This window comes from Mastigoproctus giganteus, chromosome 10, assembly GCF_048544385.1.
Source record: "Mastigoproctus giganteus isolate SK-2022 chromosome 10, ASM4854438v1, whole genome shotgun sequence".
Classification (NCBI taxonomy): domain Eukaryota; kingdom Metazoa; phylum Arthropoda; class Arachnida; order Uropygi; family Thelyphonidae; genus Mastigoproctus; species Mastigoproctus giganteus.
Genome location: NC_143584.1, coordinates 2,103,109 through 2,120,079, shown reverse-complemented (window position 1 = coordinate 2,120,079; position 16,971 = coordinate 2,103,109). Strand labels below are relative to the sequence as shown.

At 36.9% G+C, this 16,971-nt stretch overlaps 1 protein-coding gene across 1 annotated transcript; it reads right to left on the bottom strand.

Annotated features, from left to right (window-relative positions):
• Positions 1-600: 600 nt before the first annotated feature.
• Positions 601-978, bottom strand: LOC150078628 (histone H2B-like). Its single transcript, XM_090384120.1, has one exon. It carries the CDS (start codon positions 976-978, stop codon positions 601-603), a length of 378 nt encoding a protein of 125 aa, XP_090240246.1.
• Positions 979-16,971: the final 15,993 nt, after the last annotated feature.

Below are 16,971 nucleotides of genomic sequence, written 5' to 3'. Positions count from 1 at the left end.
ATATTATTACTAGCCCGGTTTCAAAAATTAATAATAATTATCAGGCATATTGTGCAAGGAAGTCTGATAATAATAATTATTATTATTCAGTCTATGCCCGACCGAGGTAAAACACACGTAGTCATACCGAACAGTATACCGAACAGTTGCATTAAGGCTATCATGTTCGTAAATTGTTTTTTTTTTTTTTTTGTGATGGAAGTACTAAACATGCGATTCCGCGAGAAAAAACATGCAACTTCTCTCGTCATTGACTGGATTCGAACTAGGGTTTTTTTTTTTTTTTTTTTTTAGGGAGGGCCGATTATATCTACTGGCTATCCCCGATGGCATGAGAATAGTTTTTAAATATTGTGGTGCATGTACCCTTGAATGTATACAAAGTTATTTTCTCGCCCATTTATAAACTGGCTTTGAAGCTACAACTGTTGACCAATCAAGATCAGGCAACCTGAAAATAAACAGAAAATGAAGCATTCTCTTATGAATTGTAAGCAAAAAACTCTTGTAATAGATTAAAAAAGGGGGCAAGTACGATCAGGTATCTCTTATTCATCATTTAATGGCCCTTAAAAGGGCCGTTTTTTCTTGGATATAGTATTACTTGGCACTGGTATATTTCGTTACGGCTTTGGTGCCCTCCGATACCGCATGCTTCGCCAATTCACCTGGCAATAAAAGACGGACGGCGGTCTGGATCTCTCGACTAGTGATCGTCGACCGTTTGTTGTAATGGGAAAGGCGAGAGGACTCGGCAGCGATCCGCTCAAATATATCATTCACTAAACTGTTCATAATGGACATTGCCTTGCTGGACACACCAGTATCGGGATGAACTTGCTTCATCACTTTGTAGATATACACGCTGAAACTTTCCTTCCTCCTCTTCCTCTTTTTCTTCTTGTCGCCAACGCGAATATTCTTCTGAGTCTTGCCAGCAGGTTTCTTCAACGCTTTTACATTAGGCTGAGGAGGCATCTTCGTTCTTTTCAATTACCAGGTACAAACGTAGTTTTATGTACCAGGCAGCTACACTCTCTATATATATTAGGAGTAGTGGATTGTGTGCGCAAATACGAGGACGTGAAAGAGAGCTCCTGCGCTGCAGCGTAAACCAATCAATGAAAAGAAAATGACTTGTGCAGTGAATGTCATCGAGTGGTAGTGAGTCTGCTCTGCTAGTAAATAGCAATGATTTAAATCTAACAGCAGACATTTCGATATTTATAACAATTTTCAACCCAGTATAATAACCGAAATATTTGGCAAAAATTTACTAACGAAACAATAAACCGTTTAATATAATGTTGTACAGTACAATGTGCACAACTCTAAACGAAAATAAATTCCACTTTTGATTCCACACTTGTTTACTGAAAATAACTGTCGTTTACCTTGAATAATAACTATTTACTTGAACTAAACAACGAAACAATGATCCCGACTTGCATTTTTTGATCATTTCCTTTTCGGCAGAATTTCAAATGATATCGGAAATCAAGTCGATTTGACATGATCATTTTCCGAAAAACAAGGTCAGGGAATGACACCGCATATCCCCGGAGCAATATGGCCTTAGTTGCTAATGCTCCTAAAAACCAACAATTACAATAAGCATATGTAACAAGCCCCCTTCCCCACAATTTCTGATCTCTTAATAATCTTTTACCTGAAAATCGCTTAGACCCCCCGCTGAATGCCAGGAAGGGTTGGGCCCAAGTGAACAACAAAACAAAGACACTATTAAGACGGTACAAAGAGTAAAAAGTAATCGGCAACCATGAGTCACCAGACCACAGCATTTGAAAATAATCGTGAATTTTTCCCGTATTTTTATACGATAACAGTGTTGAATCCAAAGGTTTACATTGGGGGGGGGGGGTAAACTTCGAGAGTACATGTAGGAGGAAGAGGAATATATATTATTATTATTATTTAATATTTACAGCATATGTATATGTTACAAACAACTTTGTATATTTATGAATATTATAAGAGAATATGAGAAAAACTAAAGGAAATATTTAATTTTTAACATTTAAATACTAACAGAATACCATCAGTTCACAAAAACTACATTACTGACAATCACGGTTTAATAATATCAAAATCACAGATTAAAATTTGCAAATAAATCATACAAATTATAATAAACTTTCAAGTATTATAATAATCTTAGTCATCTTTGCATGTGTATCAATTACATTATTTATTAATTTTTGTGATAACTCTATGCTTATCCTCATGCAATGTTGCAATATTAAAATAAAAATTACTATTTTTTGCCTTTGGGGGAAGAATTTTATCCCTCTCCCTCCTCCGGAATCAACACTGTATGATAGCTAAAGAATTTTTCCTTCCTTGAAATTTCGTTAGTTCAAGTGGTTATGTATAGTTTTTAGGGAAAAAAAAGAAAATCTGATATTTTCCCCCCCGGATATGTGTTCCGGAATTTGATATAAATACCCTTTTTTCTGTGGCAACTATAGAGTGAGAAAGGGTTGCTATTTCACACAATGAACGTCCAGATACATACATACAGTATGTATTAAGTAAGACTAAATGCAACTATGCATAATATTTTTAAGAGTTATAATTATGCATATAATATAGGTGTAAAATTATAATAAGCAAAAAAACTAGGGTAGTAGTGTAAAAGGCATAATTTCAACTGTATCAACCCAGGGGCTCACATCTGGTGAGTATAGGCTTGGTACACCCAGAATCCTGAGCTGGTTATCATCATTCTTCTTTTTCTTGGTGATTCCTTTCTACTTCTGACTCTCTCTCGGGATTTTTTTTTTTTTTTTTTTGGCTGGTGCAGTATAAGCCTCAGGCTTCTTTGCACCATATGGCTAATAATCTCATATTGTGCTTATTCTTCACAACGAGTTACCATGTATTGCACTACCTCGAATAAGTAACGCTTCACTAATAGAGAAGACTATTTAATGATACCAGGGTGCCTGGTATTTCAGCCTGCCCACCGCTGGCTGAAAGGCCAACAAACCTCGAAACGGTGTCGTCTGGGTAGTGGTGCCCACTGAGAATAAGTAACAATAGTCTTCTCTGTTAGTGAAGCGTTACTTATGTAATGATTGTGCAAAACATGGTAACTCGTTGTGAAGAATGAGAACAATATGAGATACAGTTGAAATGATGCCTTTTACGCTACCACTGTATCGTAGTTTTTTTCTTAAAGGAAAAAACTACGTTACAGTAGTAGTGTGGTGTTTTTACACTTATATTATATACATATGTACGTACATACATACCGCTCTTTTAGTGCCTTCTATGGTGCATTGTGTTTATATATTAGTAGGTACTTACCATCTATAAAAACATAAAACATTCTCCCCCCCCACATCACCATAACGAATTACTTATGGTACAATAAAGGATTACTATTATTCGATTTTGTCACAAAAAACTTTCTAGGACAGAATATCTGGTCAGTCAAAAAACGACCATGGTCATTTTCATTAGAGGATAATTCCAAAGATGATAAATTATAATTTTGTTTTGTTTAGAAAGGGTATACAGCCCTGTTCTGAATAAATACTGTATTTGACCTTTAATGAAATTTCAAGAAAATATGTCTACTAATAGCTCTGTTATAAACTTCCGAAAACTGGGATCAGCAAACTTCGCATTCATGTTATCTTTTGTGCAAAATAAAAAAAAAAAAAAAAACACGCCCTACTCATCATGGATTGTTTTTTGAAATTTCAATTACAGTATTAAAAAAATTCTTCGTTTTATATATATTTGACTTAATAACAAATTTTGAAGAAAATTTTTCATTGGAAACTCTTTTATAACACAAAACCAGTATTAAATCGAAAAAAGAATAGCGCGAATTGGAATAAATAGGATTTTGAAAAACAATTACTACTGTCATTATTAATAACAAATTTAAGATATGTGAACTAGATAATATTACTAACCACTAATAAATTTCATAAATGCCGCGTACTGTTCAGTTGAATCCAGGAAATATATCTGGGGAACAAAAAATATCTGATTTTCTTCTTCTTTTATTATTTATTTATTTTTCCTCACTAAAAGCTATGCATAAATCACTCCACCTTAAAAAAACAGAATAGACTGTTTTGGGGGGAATTCAACCCAAAAGTGAAGCTGCAACAAAATTGGTCGATTATTTAATTTAAAATTATATAGCAAAAAAAAAAAAAAAAAAATATATATATATATATATATATATATATAGCACTTTTCTTCCTAGTACATTTGAAAGAAAGATTTAAATAGTTGTAATGCAATAGTATATTTAATTTTTTTTTATTAAGTATAAAATAATATAAAATTAAAACGTTTGAAAAAATTAAAATTAAAAGGAATAAACATTCCACGAGAGCCCTAAGGCCAAAGAATTAATAAGAAAAGTATTCTAAGTGAGCCTTTATGTTAACCGTATTCCTGTCCTCTAGAGCAGATGTAAAATAAGAATTTAGCGTAAGGATTTAGAATAGACGTAATCAGAATAAAAGTATTTCCTGTGAGCCAAGAGAACCGATGAAGGGTTAATATAGCCTGAGTTGGTTTAATGCATTATACCAACCGATATACTGAGTTGGTTTAATACCCTATAAATAAACAAATAATTGATAATAAAATAAAAGTAAAATAATGATGCGAGGGAAATTATCGATAATAGAATATATCGAATGGTACGTTGATGAGGGTTTGCACCATTCAGTACATCCAATCAATAATTAGCAACAGCTATCTGTTTCTGTGTGGTATCTGCTAGTTTAGTTAGGTCCGAATGATCAAAAATCATTAGCACTTTTCCTATCTTTCTATTCATTCATAAGATTACATATATATATTATATGATATACTGTATTATTAGCCATATGGCACAAGAAAGTCTGAGGATTATGCTGCACCAGCCAAAAAAAAAATTAAAAATTAAGGGCATAGCCCCGTCTCATGGTATGCAACCACCAATTTTGGAGAATCTAAACTCCCCCCCCCACCCCACTAATAACAATGTTACGGTTTGCATGTTTTCAACTTGGTTTTGTTTTTGAGCAGAATGAATTAAAGGTTAATGAATCTATGCTTGTCATCATGCAATGTTGCAATATTAAAATTTAAATTACTATTCTTCGGGGGAGGTGAAAATCCCTCCACCCCCGTGCATTCAACACTGTGTAATTTCTAAAATATTTTTTCTTGAAATTTTTTAGATCAAGTGGTTATGTATAGTTTTTAGGGGGGAAAAAAAGAAAATCGGATCTTTCTTTTAGGATTCACAAATATTAGGACTGTGCACAGAGCTTCTACATGCGAATGAATGAACGATGCATCAAAATAGGAATTTGTAAAGTTGATAATATGAAGAAAAAAAAGCAGCTTAAATAATCTTGGGGGGAAAAATCTTAGAGGATAATTCCAAAGATGATAAATTATAATTTTGTTTTGTTTAGAAAGGGTATACAGCCCTGTTCTGAATAAATTACATATATATTAGATGATATACAGTACTGTATTATTAGCCATATGGCACAAGAAAGTCTGAGGATTATGCTGCACCAGCCAAAAAAAATAAATAAATAAAAAATTAAGGGTATAGCCCCGTCTCATGGTATGCAACCACCAATTTTGGAGAATCTAAACTCCCCCCCCCCCCCAATAACAATGTTACGGTTTGCATGTTTCTTCTGTTTTTTTCAACTTGGTTTTGTTTTTGAGCAGAATGAATTAATTTTTTTTTTTTTTTTTGTTCTATTTTCTGCCCAAGAACTAACAATTTGACGTTATTTATTTGTGTTTTTCGTTTCCAATTTAAAGAACATTTTATTGAACTTTCCTGTGATGGTCGTATCAGAAGAGTCATTGATTCGGCGGTTCCCCCTCCCCATAATTGCTAATCTTTCACCTGAACGTTTAACCCTAGCTGAATGCTAGGAAGGCTTGGTCCCAAGTGAACAACAAAAACAAAGATTCTATTTAGATGTACAAATTAATCCGCAATCATGAGTCACCAGATTAAATATTTTCTCGCACGGCGTATCAGGTGACACGCCACTACCACCTGAATGACCCATCAGGGATAGCGAATGTGTTAACATTGTGTGTAGTTTGAGGATTTGCTTATGATTTTGTTCATATTTACAACATATGTATATGTTACAAAGAACTCTGTATGTGAATATTATAATTAGAAAATATGAGAAAACAAAAGGAAATATTTATTATTTGCTAACAGTAACCAATCAGCTCACAAAACCACATTACTAACAGTAATAGTAATATAAAATCACAGATTAAATTCGCAAAAAGCATACAAATCAGTCCTTTCAAATGTAATAATCTTATTCATCTTTGCATATGTATCACTAACATAATTTATTAATTTCTCTAATAACTCATTCGGGTCTTCTATGCTTGTCATCATGCAATGTTTCAATATTAAAATTTAAATTACTATTCTTCGGGGGGGGGGGATTTATTGCATCGGAGGTGAAAATCCCTCCACCCCCGTGCATTCAACACTGTGTGATTTCTAAAATATTTTTTCTTGAAATTTTTTAGATCAAGTGGTTATGTATAGTTTTTAGGGAAAAAAAAAAAGAAAATCGGATCTTTCTTTTAGGATTCACAAATATTAGGACTGTGCACAGAGCTTCTACATGCGAATGAATGAAAGATGCATCAAGATAGGAATTTGTAAAGTTGATAATATGAAGAAAAAAAAGCAGCTTAAATAATCTTGGGGGGAAAAAATTTGGTGTAAAACACACTGAAGAAATAAACTAAGTGGTCGTGGCACTTAGTTTATTTATTTAATTGGTTAAAATTTGGTCGTGCCATTGTGCTGACGTAATAAATAACAATAATTAACCAGTCAGCGGGTTTAGAAATACAAAAAAAAAAAAACATTAGCTTTAGGAATACAAAATTTTATATTTATGGCGAAGCGAAATAATCACGAAAATAATAAGTTACAAAAATATTCATAAACGGCTACACTATAAAGAATTTGAATTTTGGGGTCGCCTGTCATAGGAACACATCGATTTACAAAAAAATCACGAAAAGAACATTTAACACGTTTGTATATCAAAGTATTTTAACGGGTTATTTTTGCGCCCACCTTAAGCAGTAAAAAAAAAACAAAAAACAAACCATAATTTTGGATTTATTATTAGTAGCAGTAGCTGATGATGCAAGAAAGCAAGCATCAGCTAAAAAAAAAAAACCGTTCCACATCATCTGTCATCCCCTCCAACAATGTCTTAGCTCATCCTTAAATTTATTCAAACTACCCACTTCCACAACAACAGATGGAAGTTTGTTCCAACAAAAAACCACCTGCTGATTGAAGGCAAATCATCAATCTCTGCACCTTCAAGGCTCCCAGGCCTGTAAGTAATACTCAAGATGTGGCCAAACAATTGCCCTCAATTTCAATTCTTGCTATACCTCACGTGTGTAATCTGAGCAAGAGGAAGAATTCCATCAGCAGTGAGCCTGCTCAATCCATTCAAAGCCTTAAACACCTCAATCATATCACCTTGCAGGTGCTAAAATCACAGATGCTGCAATTTGTAGAACTGTATCCTTTCTTGGTAAGAGCACCCTTTTGTCCCCTTCACCAATCTTGTTGCCCTACTCTGCACCTGTTCGAGCATGCTTCCAAAAATGAGACCTACAGTCCATTGCCTTGTACAATGGGATCATCATCTCCTTATTGCTGTTAGCAAAATTCTTGTATAACATTGACAAAACCCAATCAGCTATCCTGGAAGCCAGTCTGTATTGCTCAGAGAACTTCATATCTGATGCACCATTACCTACAGGTATTTTTCATTTTCCCCTACCCTGAGTGAGTACCACACATTTTCTTATGTTAATCTGGGATTACTGTTACCCATGTGGACTACCTTTCCATTTGTCTATGTTAAACTTCAATGGCCATATCTGCCTAATTTTTCTAGATATTTTCAGTAGCTTCACCTGATTACTGTCATTAATCACCCTGTCAACCTTTGTATCATCTGCAAACTTAGACATTAAGCCTAATTAATAAATATAGAAAACAACACTGCACGCAGCACCAATCCCTGACTCCACTAATAACATTAGTCCATGAAGAGCAGTACCCATTGATAACCATCTACTCTCTTGTCTTCTTCCACTTAACCATTCCTTTATCAATAGCAGTAACTTGCCCTTAATGCCACACTGCTCCAATTCGCACAGCAGTCTTTTATGTGCAATAGTATCAAAAACTTTCCTGAAGTCCAAGTACAGCCCTTTCCAGCTCATCCCAAAGATGTTCAATAGGATTGAGATCCAGAGACTGAGCGGGCCACTGCAGCAAAGAAAAGTCATTGTCATGTTCCTGGAACCATTCAATAGTGATTCAGGCTTTGTGCACTGGCGCATTATCCTGCTGGAAGTAACCATCTGACTGAGGATAAACTGTCAACATGAACGGATGCACTTGGTCAGCAACAATGTGGCATTCAGATGTGAATCTATGGATCCAACATGTGCCAAGAAAACATTCCACACACCATAACACTGCCTCCACCACCTTGAACAGTAGTCGTCAGGCATGATGCACCAGGAACTTCGACTCTCAGACCAAGCAACTTTTTTCCCAATTCTTGGTAGACTAGTGCTGATGTTGCTGTGCCCACAGGAGGCATGCTCTCTTGTTCTTCATTAATAACAAAGGTACACGATGTGGCTGTTGTAGCCCATTCGCTACAAAGTGCGACTAGTGGTCCATTGCGATATTTTGTTCTGCACATCAAGGTATTCTGATGTGATGTGTGACATTGTGGCTCGTCTGTTTGCTTGCACAATTCTAGCCATTTCCCTCTGACCTCTCTCATCAACAAGCGGTTTTCTTCCAGTGCCGTTGAGAGAATGTTTTCAGTTCGTTGCACCATTCTTGATACACCCTTGAAACTGTGGTGTGCGAAAAGTTCAGGAGAGCTGCTGTTTCAGAGATTCTTTGTTCAGCACATCTTGCACCTACTACCATGCCACATTCGAAGTCCATTAGATCACTCCTTTTCCCCATTCTTGCTACGGTTCGTATGCTTAACTGATACTAGAAAGGTTGTTCTGCTGCATTTATATCCACAACTGTGGTCATGTGACTTGCAATGTTGTGGGACAAACCATTTATGTGCACAGTAGGGGTATACCTAATAAATTGGCAGTACAGTGTAGTAACCAATGAGACAAGATCCTCCCTTAATAAATTCATGCTGTGACTGCAGTATAACTGCACTCCTGTCTAGATGGTTCTGAATTATTTCTTTAACCAGTGACTCCATTTTCTCTGGAACAGAAGTTAAGCTAACAGGTAAGTATGCATGTCACTTTCTGATCCCCCTTTGTGAATTGGGAATATATTTGCACATCTCCAGGTCATAGGGACCTTCCCTGAATCCAAAGATCCTCTCATAGTTATAGCTAAGGGTTTGTTTATCTCTTTTGCTATTTCACTTAATATAATTGGATAGATCCCATCCATCCCAGGTGCCCTTTTTATGTTAAGCTTCAACAATATAAGTGGGAGAAGACAGAGGCGGGGTAATCAATGGGTGCTGCTCTTCGTGGACTAATGTTATTAGTGGAATCCCACAGGGTTCGGTGTTGGGTCCGCTGTTGTTTTGTATATTTATCAATGATATTGATGAAGGTATATTAGGCTTAGTGTCTAAGTTCGAGATGATACAAAGTTGGCAGAGTTGTTAATGACAGTAATGGCAGTGTGCTACTGCAACAGGATCTAGAAAATTTGGGCAGATGGGCTAAAAAGTGGCAACTGAAGTTTAACCTTGACAAATGCAAAGTATTGCATATGGGAAGAAGTAACCCCAGAGAAACGTACAAACTCTATGGTACTACACTTAAGGTGGTAGAAAATGAAAGACCTCTGGGAGTAATTGTGCAGTCAGATATGAAGTTTTCTGAGCAATGCAGACAGGCTGCCAGGGCAGGTCATGGGGTTTTGTCAATGATATATAGGAATTTTGCTAGCAGGGAAAAGGAGGTGATTGTCCCTCTGTATAAGGCAATGGTCAGGCCATGCCTTGAGTACTGCATACAGGTCTGAAGGCCTCATTTTAGGAAGGATGTAGATTTGCTTGAGCGTGTACAGAGAAGGGCAACAAGATTGGTGAGGGGAATGATGGGATCCTCTTACCAAGAGAGGCTTAAGTTCTGCAAATTGCAGTGGTTGGAGACTAGGCACTTGCGCGGTGACCTGATTGAGGTGTATAAGGCCTTGAATGGGTTTAGCACGCTGAATTCTGATGGGATTCTTCCACTTGTTCAGATTACGAACCTAAGGGGGCATAAATGCAAATTAAGAAAAGACAGATGTAGAATAGATGTGCGGAAATTTGCCTTTAGCCAGTGGGTGGTTAATTGCTGGAACAAACTTCCATCTGTCGTGGAAGTTGATAGGTTAAATAAATTTAAGGAGGAACTGGACAGGGATTTGAAGGGAATGGTATGATTTTTTTTTTTTTTTTTTTTTTTTGGCTGATGCTGCATAAGCTCATACACTTGCTTTCTTGAATCACATGCCACTACTACTACTACTATCTCTTCCACTTTCCTCTCAATTATCAAAAAAAAAATCATTTAGCTTCCTTTTAGATTTCAATATTCAGCACTTCAAGTATATATTACAAAATTAACTACAAGATAACAAAATTATTGTACACTGTGCATGCTGATGAAAATATTATTGTACACTGTGCATGCTGATGAAATATTAAAAATTATGTAGTGTCTGAGAGATACTGTTCTTCACCAGGGGGAAAGTTCAGTTGCCTTTCCTGGGTGGGGAGTCCATGCTCTTACAGTGAGACGCTAGTATTTTGGTTACAATGGAAACTTGAAATCTGTTCAGAGCTGATGTTAGGTATGTGCAATTTGTGCATTACTCTGCCATTTATTAATAATACTAACATATGATGCTGTCAATAGTGATCTTCTCCGTGATATAGCAGAAAATCCTGAAAACATGGGGAAGGGCATAGCTGGATGGAGTCCAAAGCAGTTTCATAAATATCGCAGAAAACAAAACATCTTTAAAAAAAGTCATGTAATTGTACCGATTATAGTATGTTTTGCTTAAAGGTTTGGAGAGGCTTGATTTCTGTATATGTTTAGTGAAAACTTTATATACCAGCAATGCAAAAGAGTTGTGAAATAATGGGAGATTTTAACTTTCCAGATATAGACTAGAAATTGTGGATTGGTCATTCACACACTAGCAAGACTTTTGTGGATTTACTGGATGACTGTTTTCTACAGCAGCATGTTAGAGAGGCAACAAAAGGGCGTAATACTCTTCATCTGATTATCAGCAGTGATTATTCATGAATTAAGAATTTGCAGATAAAAGAACAACAAGTGGGCAGTGATTACAGCGTATTGATTTGGAATTTACTTAAGATGTAACTAAAATCAAGACTAAAGGGAGGGGTATTTGCTTTCGTAACATAATCTCAGACAGTTTTTAATTCTATACAGTGGGACCAACAGATGTTGTTACCATCAGGCAATTCTAAATGGGAAGCTTTCAAGGATTAATCATGGAAGCTACTAGGCTTTTCATACCAACTAAGAAATACTTTTCAAGGTATAAGCCTAAATGGATGTCAGATGAAACACATGGCAGAAAACAAAAATGCATATATTATTGAGCGACACAGAAGCCTATGATAAATAAACTAGTATGTAATCAAGTCACAAAGGACGTGAGGCAAGTTACAAAAAGTCATTGGCAAAAGAAGCAAAACTTCCTTACTTATGTAACCAATTGGTCCACTCAATATTGATTTCTGACTGTTGATGATAAATTGAATGAGTGTTTTGCATCTACATTCACACAAGAGGAATTCTTTAAAGAATTGGACCAGAACTTTATCAAATTCTAACAGGGAGCTAAATGATTCTGTAATAACTGAGAGGAAAATGGAAGAGAAATTGTTGACTTTAAACATAAGAAAGGCATCTGGGGGTGGATGGGGATCTATTCAATTATATTTAAGGAAGGCAGAGAAGGAAATAAGCAAACCCATAGCCATAATTATGAGAGCATGCTTGGATCCAGGAGAGGTCTCCCACAGACTGGAGATGTGTGAATGTATCTGCAATTCACAAAGGATGACATGATTAATTACAGACCTGTTAGTTTAACTTCTGTTCAAGGGAAGATAATGGAGTCACTGTTCAAAGAAGTAATGCAGGATATCTAGACAAGGCCACATTCATACTTCAGACATGTTTTTTTAGGGGAAGCCTTGTTTGACCAATTTGAGTGTATACTATGATGTGGTCACAAAGGAACTGGATGCAAAAAATAATTCTGATTTCATATACTGTACTTGTATTTTGGAAAAGCTTTTGATACTGTGCACATAAAAGACTGCTTTAGAAATTGGAGCCGTGTGGCGCTAAGGGCAAGTTGCTACTATGGGTAAAGGGATGGTTGAGTGAGAAAAGACAGAAAGTGGTAATCACTGGACATTGCTCTTCATGGACTAATGTTATTAGTGTAGGCCATGGTTTGGTGTTGGGCCATTGTTGTTTTCAATATTTATCAGTGATATTGATGAAGGCATATCAGATTTAATGTCCAAGTTTGCAGATGATACAAAGGTTGGCTAATGACAGTATGCTACTGCAACAGGATCTAGAAAAGTTAGGCAGATGGGCTCATAAATGGCAATAATGTACCAACTGTGCAGTACCACACTCAGGGTACTGAAGAACCTTGAGAGATCTGGGAGTAATTGTGCAGTCAGATATGAAGTTCTCTAAGCAGTGCAAACAGGCTAGGGCAGGTCATGGGGCTTTGTCAATCACATACAAGAATTTTGTTAACAGGGATAAGGAGGTGATTATCCCATCTGGAGTCTTCATTTTAGAAAATGATGTGGAGCTGATAGACCATTATTTAGCAAGCTCAATGCTGACGGGATTCTTCCTCTTGCTCAGACTGCGCACGAGGGGGCACAAATTTAAATTGAGGAAGGACGGTTTCAGAATAGATGTGGGGAGGTTTGCCTTTAGCCAGTGGGTGCTGGAACAAACTTCCATCTGTTGTTGTGGAAGTTCAGAGCTTAAATAAATTCAAGGAAGAACTAGATAAACTATTTGAGGGAATGAACAGATGAAATAGGAATTTTTTTGTTTTGGTAGCTGCTATACAAGCAGTGGCCTAACTATGCCAATGCGGTGCATTGGGACTACCTCCAAAAGGGCGGCCCTTCTGGTGGTGGCTTTTGGCCAAAAAAATTTAATTGAGAAAAATGTAAGTTTTTTTAGTTATGATTATGATAAAATTTACTGTTTACGAAAAATAATTTTTTTTATAGCTGCTGCTTCCAGGGTAGTTTTTAAGGCTCCACACTAAACTTTGAATTGGGGGGGGGGGCAACTTTTTATAGTTATGACACTGTGAATAAAGCTTGCTTTCTTGCATTATTTGCAACTGCTAATAGTAATATATAAACAGCTTTTTCCCAGTAGCTGATATTTTTAAAATTACTTAAGTACAGTACAATACTTTTAGCATTAGCATAGTAGAGACATATGATGCAAGAAAGCAAGCTTATGCAGCATCAGCCAAAAAAAAACTTCCACTTCACCGCCTCCGTTTGATTGAAATACCTGTCCAGCTAAGCCTTAAATTTATTTAGGCTATCAACTTCCACAACAAGGGATGGAAGTCTGTTCCACCAACCAACTACCTGCTGACTAAAGGCAAATTTCCGCACATCTGTCTTTCCTCAATTTGAATTTATGCCCTCTCAGGTGATTATTCTGAGAGCAAGAGGAAGAATCCCATCAGCATTGAGCATGCTCAAACCATTCAAGGCTTTATACACCTCTATCAGATCACCTCGCCGGTGCCTAGTCTCCAGACACTGTAATTTGCAAAACTTAAGCCTTTCTTCGTAAGAGTACCCTTTGTTCCATTCACTAATCTTGTTGCCCTTCTCTGTACTCGTTCCAGCAGCTCTACATCCTTCTTGAAACGAGGCTTCCAGACCTATATACAGTACTCAAGGTGTGGCCTGACCATTGCCTTATACAAGGAAATAATCATCTCCTTATCCCTGCTAGAAAAATTCCTGTATATCATTGACAAGACATCATGAGCTACTCTTGCAGCCCGTCTGCACTGCTCAGAGAACTTCATATCTGCCTGTACAATAACCCCCAGGTCCTTTTCATTCTCTACCACTATCAATGTAGTACCACAGAGTTGATACGTTGCTCTGGGGTTGCTGTTTCCCATATGTAGTACTTTACATTTGTCAATGTTAAACTTCATTTGCCACCTCTCAGCCTTTCCAGATCCTGTTGCAGCAGCATAGCATCAGTAGTGTCCTTAACAACCCTGCCAACCTTTGTATTGTCTGCAAACTTGGACATTAAGCTTGATATACCATCATCAATATCATTTATAAATACATAAAACAATGGACCCAATACTGAACCCTGAGGGACTCCACTAATAACATTAGTCCACGATGAGCAGAGTCCATTGATTACCACTCTCTGTCTTCTCCCCCTCAACCACCCCTTTATCCATAGCAGCAATTTGCCTCCAATGACACACTGCTCCAATTTATGGAGCAGTCTTCCATGTGCAACAGTATCAAAAGCCTTTCTAAGATCCAAGTATATAATATCAAAGTTCTTCCCAGCATCCAGTTCTTTTGTGACTGCATCACAGTATCCAATCAAATTGGTCAGGCAAGACTTCCCCTTAACAAAACATGTGCAACAGTATCAAAAGCCTTTCTAAGATCCAAGTATATAATATCAAAGTTCTTTCCAGCATCCAGTTCTTTTGTGACTGCATCACAGTATCCAATCAAATTGGTCAGGCAAGACTTCCCCTTAACAAAACATGCTCTGTCCCAGCTATAACTGAAGTCTTGTCTAGATGATCCTGCAGTGCTTCTTTAACCAGTGCCTCCATTAATTTTCCTGGAACAGAAGTTAAACTCACAGGTCTATAATTAATTGTGTCAGCCTTTGATCCTCCTTTGTGAAATGGGGTCACATTTGCAAAATTCCAGTCTATGGGTACCTCCCCTGAGTCCAAGGAAGCTCTCATAATTATGGCTAAGGGTTCGCTTACTTCCTTTGCTGTCTCCTTTAATATAACTGGATAGATTTCATCCACCCCAGGTGCCTTTCTTGTGTTTATCTTCAACAATTTCTCCTCCACTTTACTCTCAGTTATTACAAGATTATCTAGCTTATTGCCAGAGTTGAATACACCTCTGGCATTCCCCTCACTGAATAACTCCTCATGTGTGAATGTCGATGCAAAATATTCATTTAGTTTGTTAGCTACCTGAGCAGGATCATCAACAGTTGAACCATCGTTATCAAGTGGACCAATCTGATTCATCCCCTGATTTAAGACAGTATACACATTTCATGCTGTCCCTACAAAAGTTAAAATTTATTTAATATCTGGCAGAAATGTGCCCAGGGTAAAACATTAATTTAACTTTATTTTTGCTTCCGTACAGGGCAATTTGTGCATGGAGCAAGTAATATATAACCACTTAGCTAACAACCCAGATTCTACGTGATGGAAAAAAATTGTTTTTTCATGACTGAACAGAAGCGTGTCATTAGTAATAACGAACAACATAGGGTTATTAGTATTAGTCGTGGTGCAAAGACACCTAAGGCTTTTGCTGCACCAGCCAAAATATTAAAAAAAATAACATGAAATTAATTACCTATTTGAATCTCTCCTTACATGGGTATTCTACATGAGTTGGGAGTCAAATAGGTAGTTCATTTTATTTTATATAAACCCCAAACAGAAGAGGTATTAGAACCTATAGTACTTAGTACCGTGCATGGGTTGAGAAGACGAAAGAAGATATTTGTTGACATTGGACCTGTAGATTGTAATTTTGAGGAAATACGTATGAAGGAAGGTTGTTCCAGAAAACGGCAGTTGAATGAATAAATGAGGAAGATGAAAAGTTGGACAGTAAATGGATGTTGGCGGCACATGTTCGGACTGTTCTGAAAGAGAGAGCGGGAATTATAGAAGCCAATTCAAAAGAACAGTGCCCATGGAAATATCTGTAGAAGAGGCATGCAGCAGAAACAGTACGTCTATGAGACAGAGAGACTGTTAGAGATGAATCATTAATTAACCTAACTGCCCTCTTCTGGATGGAATCAAGAAGCCTGAGAGAGGTTTTGGGGGCACCACCCCAGATGTGGGAACAATATTCCATGGTAGGGTGGATTTGCGATTTATACAGAGTGAGCAGCTGTTCGGAAGAAAAATAATGTCGAGAGTGAAAGAGAAAACCAAGTTTTTTAGATGCAGAGGAAGCAATATTTGTAATGTGCTTGTGCCAAGAGAGATTAGAAGTCTTGGAAATCCCCAAAAGAGATATATAATTTTGCCTAGAAATTGGAGTGTCACCAAAGGTAAGCATAGGTGCAGAAGAATCCTTTTTGCGAGATATAAGACAAGACTGAGTTTTAGAAGGATTGAAGTCAACTAAGTTGTCTTTGCCCCACCGGAGAATAACCTGAAGATCGGCATTTAAGGAATTGATAGCAGATTTTCGAGAAGTTGAAGCTGATTGAGCAGGGTAAGGTTTCTCAAAATGGAAAGTGGAATGCAATGTGCTTTCCTCGGAAAAACTATGGATAGGATTTCCAGTCAATGGAAGAAGGTCATTAATATACAAGAGGAAAAGAGTGGGGGAAAGAACTGAACCTCGGGGGACACCGGGATTAGTGGAGAAGTTAGACGACAGAGAGCCATCTACCATCACCCTCAGTGAGCGATCAGAGAGAAACCTGGATAACCAATTACTAAAAACAGTTGGCAAACCATAAGATGGAAGCTTGTTTAGAAGACCTTTAAGCCAAACACGATCGAAAGCCTTTGAGATG